The following is a 12,096-nucleotide window of genomic DNA, read 5'->3' on the forward strand; positions in this document are numbered from 1 at the left end:
GTTGAACTAAAGAGATGCACTGGTCCTGGAGGCCCACTGCCCTGCACTTATCTGCTCTAAACACAGATTAACCAACAAATCAGCTCATCAGCCCATTATTGAGTTGTAGTAAATGTGTTTACCAACAATCACTAATATGTGCATGACAGTATTCTTCAGGACCAGGGTTGAAAATCAGTGACCTATTTATTATATTGTATTTAATTGTATATCTCATTCACAACAAAATTCAGATTAATCACATGTAAATATCAGTATATTTTTATTTTTATAAGTTGTTCACAGTCATTAGACAATAAAACATGGCAGTGTATTTAAAAGTAAAGTAAAAAATTATAGTTAATTAGTTTATTAGTCTCATTCCTAAGTGATAAAGTTAACTGGAATGCTTATGCTTTTTATTATTTTTATAAGTAATGTTATGCAGATTATTTAAAATCAGTTATTTTTTTGTATACACTCACAATGTTAACTGAAAATAAGAATAAAGAAAACTGAAGAAAGTGCTGATCTCTTCTAGTTCACTCCCATCTTCACTTCTTCCTAAATATGTTTGGATTGCCTTCTTATTCTCATAGCTCTACAAAGAAAAGAAAATACATCAGGACTACAGAGGTTAAAAATATATAAAAACACATACCATTCACTGTATACGACAACCTAAACTGACAATAGTATAGTAGAGTTAAAAGCTTATTGTGAATGTTCGATTATGTAAAATAACAGTACATTTGCAGTATAAGGTGCACTTAAAATCCTTTAATAAATAAAACTATTATTAGCCTATAGCCTGTTGATAACCTCGGCTAGCACTGCTGGACCTACATTATTAGCATTAGCCGCTAACCACAGCACTAGCTCTTTCGCTAATCAGAGGTGAGTATATCAGACCGTAGTCTGCATGTTTACCGTGTTTAAATAAGCTATGTGGGACTGCTGCTAACTGCTAGCTAATATCACCCTGCTTTACCGGAACACTCAGGGTTCCTCAGTGTAGTTCAGTGCTTGTTTTTTATAAGAATTACAGTTTTGTTTACTTAACCTTATGTATAAAAAAAGACCAGGAAATAGAAATTTATTGATAATGCGCCTTATGATGCAAAACATACGCTAATTAAAACTGTATGGAAAACAAAAGCATAAAAATGTACAAAATGTAAAATAAAACATGTTGAGCTACTTACACCTGATCCAACATTTTACTGAAGGCTTGTTCACTGCAATACATTTCATAGAAGAAAAAAGGAAGATTGTGTTAAGCTCTATCTATGCAGTAACATTTAAAATGACATTTTTCAGGTTTTGCAAACAAAACTTGCTTTAATTTAAAAAAAAGTCAGTTAACTGAATAATAATCAATATTATACAAAAATATACTTATTGCGTGGTTGGAATGTAGGGTTTGGAGCATCCTGTGGTTCCAGACATTGTACTTACACTGTTGTTGGGCCTAGACAGAGAGAGCCTATTAAAGATTTTTGACTTTGTGTGTGTGTGAATATATACATGCAACAACAAAAAAACATACATATACAATAGAAAAATCCTTTAAAATAAATAACTGTCCTGTTTCTCATAATTACATACTGCTAGGGGTTAACTGATGCATGTTCAACATAATACTTACCACTATATATACAGTGGCTTGCAAAAGTATTCATACCAATCAAACTTTTTTACCTTTTTTTCTCACCTTACAACCACTAACTTAATGAGATTTCAAGTCATAGACCAACACAAAATAGCACATAATTGTGAGATGGAATGAAAATAAAATATAGTATTAAAACTTTTATATACACTACCGTTCAAAAGTTTGGGGTCACATTGAAACGTCCTTATTTTTGAAGGAAAAGCACTGTACTTTTCAATGAAGATAACTTTAAACTAGTCCTAACTTTAAACAAATACACTCTGTACATTGCTAATGTGGTAAATGACTATTCTAGCTGCAAATGTCTGGTTTTGGTGCAATATCTACATAGGTGTATAGAGGCCCATTTCCAGCAACTATCACTCCAGTGTTCTAATGGTACAATGTGTTTGCTCATTGGCTCAGAAGGCTAATTGATGATTAGAAAACCCTTGTGCAATCATGTTCACACACCTGAAAACAGTCTAGCTCATTACAGAAGCTACAAAACGACCTTCCTTTGAGCAGATTGAGTTTCTGGAGCATCACATTTGTGGGGTCAATTAAACGCTCAAAATTGCCAGAAAAAGAGAACTTTCATCTGAAACTCGACAGTCTATTCTTGTTCTTAGAAATGAAGGCTATTCCATGCGAGAAATTGCTAAGAAATTGAAGATTTCCTACAACGGTGTGTACTACTCCCTTCAGAGGACAGCACAAACAGGCTCTAACCAGAGTAGAAAAAGAAGTGGGAGGCCGCGTTGCACAACTAAGCAAGAAGATAAATACATTAGAGTCTCTAGTTTGAGAAACAGACGCCTCACAGGTCTCCAACTGGCATCTTCATTAAATAGTATCCGCAAAACACCAGTGTCAACATCTACACTGAAGAGGCGGCTGCGGGATTTTGGGCTTCAGGGCAGAGTGGCAAAGAAAAAGCCATATCTGAGACTGGCTAATAAAAGAAAAAGATTAAGATGGGCAAAAGAACACAGACATTGGACAGAGGAAGACTGGAAAAAAGTGTTGTGGATGGATGAATCCAAGTTTGAGGTGTTTGGATCACAAAGAAGAACGTTTGTGAGACGCAGAACAAATGAAAAGATGCAGGAAGAATGCCTGACGCCATCTGTTAAGCATGGTGGAGGTAATGTGATGGTCTGGGGTTGCTTTGGTGCTGGTAAGGTGGGAGATTTGTACAGGGTAAAAGGGATTCTGAATAAGGAAGGCTATCACTCCATTTTGCAACGCCATGCCATACCCAGTGGACAGCGCCTGATCGGAGCCAATTTCGTCCTCCAACAGGACAATGACCCTAAACACACCTCCAAATTGTGCAAGAACTATTTACAGCAGAAGCAGGCAGCTGGTATTCTATTGGTAATGGAGTGGCCAGCGCAGTCACCAGATCTGAACCCCATTGAGCTGTTGTGGGAGCAGCTTGACCGTATGGTACGCCAGAAGTGCCCATCCAACCAATCCAACTTGTGGGAGCTGCTTCTAGAAGCGTGGGGTGCAATTTCTCCAGCTTACCTCAGCAAATTAACAGCTAGAATGCCAAAGGTGTGCAATGCTGTAATTGCTGCAAATGGAGGATTCTTTGAGGAAAGCAAAGTTTGATGTAAAAACAATGTTATTTCAAATACAAATCATTATTTCTAACCTTGTCAATGTCTTGACTCTATTTTCTATTCATTTCACAACGTATGGTGGTGAATAAGTGTGACTTTTCATGGAAAACACAAAATTGTTTGAGTGACCCCAAACTTTTGAACGGTAGTGTAAATAAAACTCTGAAACATGTGATGTGCAAACATATTCAAATCTTGCTGGAAGGTGAATCTCCTTTCCACTCTCAAGTCTTTTGCAGCCTCCAACAGGTTTTCTTCCAGGACTGCCCTGTATTTAACTCCACCCATCTTCCCATCAACTCTGATCAGCTTCCCTGTCCCTGCTGAAGTAAAGCATTCCCAAAGCATGATGCTGCCACCACCATGTTTCACAGTGGGAATGGTATGTTCAGGGTGATGAGCAGTGTTACTTTTTCACTACACACATAGTGCTAAGCATTTAGGCCAAAAAGTTCAACTTTGGTCTTTGTGGGTTTGCAGTTTTAGAATACTTTATCTATTTTTGGATGATGGATTGTACAGTGTGCATTGGGATGCTCAAAGCTTGAGATATGTTTTTATAACCCAACTCTGATTTAAACTTCTTCAGAACTTCATTATTGACATGTCTGGCGAGTTTCTTGGTTCTTCATTTTCTAGTTTGTTCACTAGTGTTCTTTAGCAAACCACTGAGGCTGATACAGAACAGGTGTATTTATACTGAGACTAAATTACACACAGCTCGACTTCTAAAGGCAATTGATTGCACTGGATTTTATTTAGGGGTATTACAGTAAAGGGGGATGAATACCTTTGCACATCATACTTTTCAGATTTTTATTTTATTAAAGGTTTGAAAACCATCATTTTCATTCCACTTTTCAATTATGTGCTAAATAGTGTTAGCCTATCATTTAAAATCTCAATATAATATATTTAGATTTGTGGTTGTAAGGTGACAAAATGTGAAAAGTTATATATATATGGTATATATATTTGGGCATATATATATATATATATATATATATATATATACTCAGATTAACTTACTGTACTTACTTGCCCATATTCAGGTCAGGCTCATTCATCCGTCTACTCCTGCAAAATAGTAATTCAGTAATTATTAATACAAGATGATAAAATGTGTTAATGTTGGTAAGATGTACAAATCACAGAGCTACTGCACATACTGACCTTCAGATATGCAGACTCTAACACATAGCAGTAGGCCTACATTGAGATATATTTATTATCCCTGTAGCTTTCAAACTTCAGCTGTACCCCAACGGTTATGTAATTAATACTTTGATTGTAAGATATTTTCTTGGAGCAGATCTCCTCCTGGAGATCTGCTGTCCTGCAGAGCTGCATCTAACATGCTGCCTCTAATTACCCAACGCTAGTATGTCTAAGTCAATCAGGCCTAGTGGAGAACTTGATTAGCTGGTTCATGAATGGAAACTTGTGATTTAAAATAGACTCTACAAGGCCTTTAACACTAAATAGTAGTAGTAAACATGTAGAGAAACATGAGAACAGACAGGAAACAGGGCAAAGACGTGACAGAAATAGCAAAATAGTATAGTAAAGAAATAGTAAACAGTAAAATAATATAGTAAAGGAAGAGTAAAAAAGTATATTAAAGACAAAGTAACATAATATAGTAAAAAGGTATAGTAGTAAAATAGTATAGTAAAGAAAAAGTAAAATAGTATAGTAAAAATGTATTGTAGTAAAATAGTATAGAAAAAGGTATAGTAGTAAAATAGTATAGTGAAGAAAAAGTTAAATAGTATAGAAAAAGGTATAGTAGTAAAATAGTATAGTAAAGAAAAAGTAAAATAGTATAGTAAAAAGGTATAGTAGTAAAATAGTATAGTGAAGAAAAAGTAAAATAGTATAGTAAAAAGGTATTGTAGTAAAATAGTATAGTAAAAAGGTATTGTAGTAAAATAGTATAGTAAAAAGGTATTGTAGTAAAATAGTATAGTAAAAATGTATTGTAGTAAAATAGTATAGTAAAAAGGTATAGTAGTAAAATAGTATAGTAAAGAAAAAGTAAAATAGTATAGTAAAAAGTTATAGTAGTAAAATAGTATAGTAAAAAGGTATAGTAATGAAATAGTAAAATAGTATAGTAAAGAAAATTAAAATAGTATAGTAAAAAGGTATAGTAGTAAAATAGTATAGTAAAGAAAAAGTAAAATAGTATAGTAAAAAGGTATAGTAAAGAAAAAGTAAAATAGTATAGTAAAAATGTATTGTAGTAAAATAGTATAGTAAAAAGGTAAAGTAGTAAAATAGTATAGTAAAGAAAAAGTAAAATAGTATAGTAAAAAGGTATTGTAGTAAAATAGTATAGTAAAGAAAAAGTAAAATAGTATAGTAAAAAGGTATAGTAATGAAATGAAAAACAGTTCACAAAGACTGCTGTACATAAACCAAATGATGGTTCTATTGCAGACATTGCAAATGTACAAAAAAAACTGTGAAAAGTGCCTGACAAGCAGAATTTATAAATAGTAATGAACACTGTCAAACACAGAATGAAAATAAGGAACTGAACATGTGATAAAGAGAACTCTTTGAAATGTATTTCTATCATGATATCTTCATTTCTAAGAATTCCATTCCAGTCTTAGCTTAAATCAGCTTTAAATTGTGGAACTGAAAGAAACATTCAGGAATTTTCTATCACTGTGGACAACAGCTGTTCTAATAAAACTTTATCTCTCTCTCACTCTCTATATATATAATAGAGAGAGAGCAGGAGATCAATCTATTACATTTTTGTGTTTTATTAAGAACTTCTAACTTCTTTCCATTTAATATATTAGCATAGAAATCTACCAAATATGAGCATTTTCTCTTTAATTCATTTGGAAGTTTCAGTCCACTGACCTGAACCTGTTGATCAAAGAGAAAAAAAAACAGTAAACGTCTGTTCTTACAATTTAAATTAATACTGAAGTTATGCAGACTATGAAGGAACACATCATTTAGTAACTTAAAATTGTGAAACACACCAAAATACTCTGAAGCATTAAGGTGACTCTTATCTAGAGTGCTGTTAACTTGCGGTTTTTGGGGCTGGTAACTTTGATAATATTGGTGATTAATACTGTGCAATAGGTAACTCTTACTCTTCCTGTCCTGGGGTGGTCCTGATGAGAGCTAGTTTCATCATGACTTTTTTGGTAGTCTGTGTGAGTGCACTTGAGGATATTCAAAGTTCTTGACATTTGTTAAGCCTGGCCTTCTTTTCTTTAAATAAGTAAAACCAAGTTTTACTTTACTTCATTTAGTAGTTCTTGCCACAATTAAATTAGAACATTTCTCAAATACGGTATTCACTGTATATCAACTTCATAAGTGATAATCTCACACACATTAAGAGGCAAGAAATTCAATAATTAACTCTTGACAAGATGTGCAAAGCTGTCATCTAAGCAAGAGAGGCCAATATTAAAGAATATGAAATATAAAACATATTTTGGTTTGTTTACTAAATAAGTATATATGTAATTATATATATATATATAATTATATACTTCATAGTTTGGATGACTTTAGCATTAATTAATACAAAGCAGAAAATATTAAAGTAAGTTTTTAAGAGGCTAAAAGATGCTTACCTTTGGGACATTCTGGACATTCGACCCAAAAATCTGTGAACATGACATAATGAGGACTGTTAAATGAGGTTCATTCAAGTTTTTTTTTCTTCATTTTTGCATATAAGATAATCTAAAAATAATGTACCTCTGATATACCTAATATATGAATAAATACTGCAACCAGTAAAGATAGGGTTCTTCATGGGTTCTTTAGTAAAGAATATGGTTAAACATAAGATTGTAATAGCCCAAATAACTCATTGAAAGCTGAAATAATTTTTGCCTGGTTCAGTTAAATCCAAGATAAGAGAAGATTGCTAAACATTAATATATATATATAAAAAAAAAAAAATATATATATATATATGTATGTGTATAAATATATATATATATATATATATATATATATATATATATATATATATATATATATATATATATATATATATATTAACAACGTGTAATTGTAAAGCGTCCTTGGGTTTCTAGAAAGGCGCTATATATGTTGAACTTTATTTATTCATTCAACATCATTGACTGCTATGACCTCAGAGTAAGATTAAAATGAGATATGTAAATGACAAACCCGCAGGCCGACAGTGTGCAATAAGTGATTTGGAACTGGAACACTGTATTTAAACTTTATGTATTTAAACTTTTAAGTATTTTTTTTTCACATTAATTCACATTTTTCCAGCTGCTAGTGACTTCAACCAAGCCACTTGACCAGAATGATGAAGTATTTCCATATATTTCCATAATAAATGTATATGTAGGTAATTCATTTTCTCATTCACCATCAGCTTTATACTTTACAAATAAACATAATGTTGATAATGTGTCCCACATATTTAACCAGATTTTAACCTAAACCTTTTCCAGGTCCATCTATAAATTTGGTTTTGTCTGGCAAATGAAAAAAACTTCAGTGAAAATAAAGTAAAGGAATATTTAAAAAAAATATTTGGAAACATTCCATGTATTTGGAATTTATTTTTTCTATTTTAAATATTGATTCTTCCCACTCCTTGTGTTGCATTGTATTTTTCTGTTTCTGCTCCATACTTCTGCAGTAATGTTTTAGAATAAAGTAAAAAATAGCTAAACATAAACAGCAGTTTGCCATAGCCACTGGACTGTATGATATGCACTAGAGTACACTATGGATGTATCTTAACCCTTATTTATGTACTTATTTAAGTCCTCATTTTTGTTTAGAGGAGTTAATTAACGTGTGAACAAGAAAGACTGAACCACTGAATTAGCGAATCAGAATGGCCGAAATACATTTGCTTACCCGTTTCCAGACTGCAGCTCTTGGATCTGACTCCTGATAGTGTTTTTAATGATGAGAAAAGAAAGAAAGCACACAAAAGTTGGCAATAGCTATCAGTGACTAATGGACATTGCATTAGTAAAAGACTGAAAATCTGTAACTGCAAAAGAAATGCACCAAAAACTGCTATATTTCAGTAACAAAGAATTTCCAGTAGTGAATGTAAATTGACATGTAGGTTCCTCAGACTCACTTATACTTCTTGCTCATGAAGAAACACATCACTCCAAATAAAAGAGCGGTTCCAAGAGCTGCAGCCACTGGGATTATGATGTGGAGGTAGTTTTCCTTACCTAAAAATAATTACAGTTACTCAAAGACAACAACTGTTATTAAGATATTAACTATTATAGGATTTGACTTACGTTTGACATAGAGGCGGGTTGTGATAGTTCTAGTCTGTCCACCATGAAACTTAATGGTGCAGGTGAGGAATGTGTGAGCGTCCTTCTCTTTTGGGATGAGAGTCAGCAACGACTCAGCTTCCCAATTTCCATTACTAATGTCCCTGTGGTTCACTGTGGGGTTACTATTCGGGTAGCTCCAGGTGATGGTGGGGGGGTGAGAAGGACAGGTGTGTTTGACAGAGCACCTGAAAGAAACTGGCTCTCCTTCCTCAAGGAATTCCTTTTTGTCCAGCTGCAGATTCTCTGGTTCATCTAGACAGTGTGTTTGAAAGCAGTGTTAAAATTACTGAAATAAAAAGGTTAAATCCACCTTTTGACATTATTAACAACTCTAGATAACAACAGTACCCAACATCCTGGCATACAGTTATGATTTGACACTGGGTCACAAGAAGGTGTAACATTTCTTCCCCTACTGCCCCGTAAAAAAGCTCTCACAGGGTATTTTAGGTAGTGTACCTCTTGGTGAGCAGTGATGTTAGTAACGCGTTACTCTAATCTAACCCTTTTTTCAGTTACGAGTAATCTAACGCGTTACTATTTCCAATCCAGTAATCAGATTAAAGTTACTGTGTGTTACTCTCTCTCTCTCTCTCCACCTCACTCACACACACACACACACACACACACACACACGCACAAACGAATCCATGGAGGCAGGCGAGAGAAACGTGTTTTGTAGCTGAAAATACAGCCATTATTTTGAGTTAGTATCAGCTAAAGGTTCCAATATCAGGGCTCGCTGTACCCTCTGTGCTGACAACAAAGTGCCTAGAAGAAATAGACTTTCTGACAAGAGGATTGAGAAGCTTCTGTTAATGAGGTACAACCATTGGTTTACTCACCCCACTCCACTGTTTCACTCTTAACATGTGATTATAAAATAAAACCAGGCCAAAGTAACAAAAGTACACGTAATGTCAGCCTAGACCATATACACGGTTTTGTTTTGTAAAACCACTCCTTGCTGCCCTGCTGAGAACAACAGCTTCAATGTTAAGATTTAAAGTGTTTTAATATATCAGGTCAAGAAAGACTTTGTTAATTTTATATTTTTTATAAAAACAAGTATTTATGTTAAATTCATTCAAGAGATTTTTTTTTCAGGAAATAGTTCAACGTGTCAAGAGGTAAATTGTTGCTGTTAAAAATGCATTTTCCAATAAAGGGAGTATTGGCAAACTGGTTCTAATTTTCATGTTAAGGCGGCGGGAGGTGGTGTCTGCAGCTGCTGAAAGTAACTAATAAAGTAACTTGTAAAGTAACTTAGTTACTTTTAAAATCAAGTAATCCATAAAGTAACTAAGTTACAAGGAGTAATCAATAATCAGATTACTTTTTCAAAGTAACAAACACATTTTGCCCAGCTGACAGACTTTGAACGTGGGCACATCATTGGACTGAGATAAAATTCTGGTCATTTTAAGGACTGGAATTCATGCATTTCGTCAGTCACCTAGAGTCACCTAGAGAACTATCTGAAGGTACTGTGTATAAACAGTGTTTTAATAAACTTTAATATCCTGTGCACTTTCTCAGTGTTCTCAGTGCTTTAATTTAAATACCAGAAAAATATTAAAAATAGCCATTTCTTTGCATAGGCAGCATTATGCCCCTATCACTAGCATTGTAAGCCTGTTGGGAGCATTGGCTAAAAGCACTGTAGCTAAAGTAAAGCTGGAGGTAAACAGAGGTGCGCTATTTAACAAATGTTTGTACTAGTTATCATGTTTCACTACACCCCACTATATCCCAAAGTGCAACTCATTTTGTATCCATGCTAGAGGCACCCAATAGAGTACTGTATTTTTCACACTATAAGGTGCACCGTATTAAAAGGCGCACTATCAATGAAAGTCTATTTTCTGGTCTATTTTCATACATAAGGCATATTTTTAGAGACACTATAAGGAACTTCTAGTTCAGCAGGTCTCGCCACTGGGTGGTAGTGGGCGATTTCTAAGATAAGTAAAGCTAAGCTAAATAAACAAAACTGTAATAAAAAAGACTTTCTTTTAAGGTCAAATGAGTGCTCGAGATTAAAGGATTTTAAGCGCATCTTATAGCGTGAAAAATATAGTACTAGATTATCCATTTAATTGTACCATTCTGACAAATAAAAGTATGCCTTCGCTCTAACATTGTAATCGACTACATATACCATCATTACATTTACACATAAAAAGTTTCATTCAATATTTTTTTTGTCAGTGACTATATTTAGTATATATTAATATATACATACCAGTTGGCTTGACGGTTACACAGCTCTTCAGAAATGAATACTGGTCCTTTTGTGGGATTTCAGCCCTGAAACAAAATGGGCCATTGTCATGGTTTCTGACTTTATCTATCTCCAGGGTGCAGTTCTTCTCACTCAAACGGCCAAGCAGAGTCGTTCGATCTTTAAAGTTATCTATCACTCGGGTTCTATCTTCATGATAGATGATCTGATCCTGTTTTTCCTTTGTGTGCCAGATTGCCCTCAAACGTGAGTCTGGAAGTTGTGCACCAGGGTACTTAAACGTGCAGGGCAGCACAACACAAGAAGTGGTCAGTGCTTTTATTTCGGGCACAACATTTGCCTCCCAGTCTTCAGACAATACAGAGGCAAATATCACTAGAAAAAGATAGAAAGATACATACAGTATGTTAGAGTTAAAATCATTAAAAATATTCACATATTTTCCATGTCTATTACAAACCTTGTTTCTTCATTTTACTTTTAACCATCTGACCTAATTTATAACAGTCAGAGATTTACACTGTCATAAGGTCATGATGAATTGACCAATAGAAATGATCCAAAATAATTCAGAATAAAATATTTTTACACATCTTTTTATACCAGGTTTTATCTGCAGTATCTATCCTTGTCTCTTTCACTTGAGGTGATATTACATGTGCATACTAAATACTGTCTGTTAATGCAAATGTTAGATTTGTACCTTGCAGACAAATCCAGCGGAACAGTACTCTCCCGTGTGAACTCATCCTGGAACTGCAAATATGTCACACTGTTAAAAATAGACATTTTTAGCAATTAGTGGCTTGTTAGTGGCTGTATATATATATATATATATATATATATATATATATAAATATATATATATATATATATATTGTGCACTAATTTAATGTTTGTATTAAAGTACTTGTAAAGTTTTTTAAAGTATTCAAGTTTTGTTAAATAATTTATTACAAAAGAATACAGTAATTGAAACTGTGGACTACACCATGTCCATTTCCTTACTGATTTAAATTTAAAATCGATTTAAAGCCAAGACATTCATTGGGTTAATAAAACAACTAAATATACCAAAATGACCGCTTATGGGATGTGATTGTCCCATACCCTAACCTCAACAATTTATTTTGTGAAAATAATACTTGTTTTACATACTGTACAAATGTGAAGTGCTTGTATGAACATGGTTACATACTTACAAATGTAAAGTCTTTGATTTGTTCTAAAATCATGTATTTTTAAATA

The 12,096-nt window shown here is 33.5% G+C and overlaps 1 protein-coding gene and 1 long non-coding RNA gene across 2 annotated transcripts; both read right to left on the bottom strand.

Moving 5' to 3' along the window:
• Positions 1-309: 309 nt before the first annotated feature.
• Positions 310-4,572, bottom strand: LOC125782691 (uncharacterized). Its single transcript, XR_007425426.1, has 3 exons — positions 4,303-4,572; positions 1,185-1,450; positions 310-580 (listed from the first exon to the last, which is right to left on the bottom strand). It is a non-coding gene; the product is annotated as an uncharacterized LOC125782691 (long non-coding RNA).
• A 1,559-nt stretch (positions 4,573-6,131) lies between these two features.
• Positions 6,132-11,615, bottom strand: LOC103028055 (sialic acid-binding Ig-like lectin 14). The gene is made up of 7 exons (XM_049467438.1): positions 11,552-11,615; positions 10,849-11,223; positions 8,562-8,855; positions 8,390-8,489; positions 8,158-8,190; positions 6,879-6,911; positions 6,132-6,150 (listed from the first exon to the last, which is right to left on the bottom strand). Exons 1-7 carry the CDS (start codon positions 11,595-11,597, stop codon positions 6,132-6,134), a joined length of 900 nt encoding a protein of 299 aa, XP_049323395.1. The 5' UTR covers positions 11,598-11,615.
• Positions 11,616-12,096: the final 481 nt, after the last annotated feature.

Source organism: Astyanax mexicanus, chromosome 18 (assembly GCF_023375975.1).
Source record: "Astyanax mexicanus isolate ESR-SI-001 chromosome 18, AstMex3_surface, whole genome shotgun sequence".
Classification (NCBI taxonomy): Eukaryota; Metazoa; Chordata; class Actinopteri; order Characiformes; family Acestrorhamphidae; genus Astyanax; species Astyanax mexicanus.

Coding starts and splice junctions, on each gene's coding strand:
- LOC103028055 (XM_049467438.1), bottom strand. CDS start 11,597: ATGAGTTCACACGGGAGAGTACTGTTCCGCTGGATTTGTCTGCAAG. Junction 8,191..8,389: donor TTCATGAGCAAGAAGTATAA/GTGAGTCTGAGG, acceptor AAACACTATCAG/GAGTCAGATCCAAGAGCTGC. Junction 6,912..8,157: donor GAGCTGCAGTCTGGAAACGG/GTAAGCAAATGT, acceptor TCATGTTCACAG/ATTTTTGGGTCGAATGTCCA.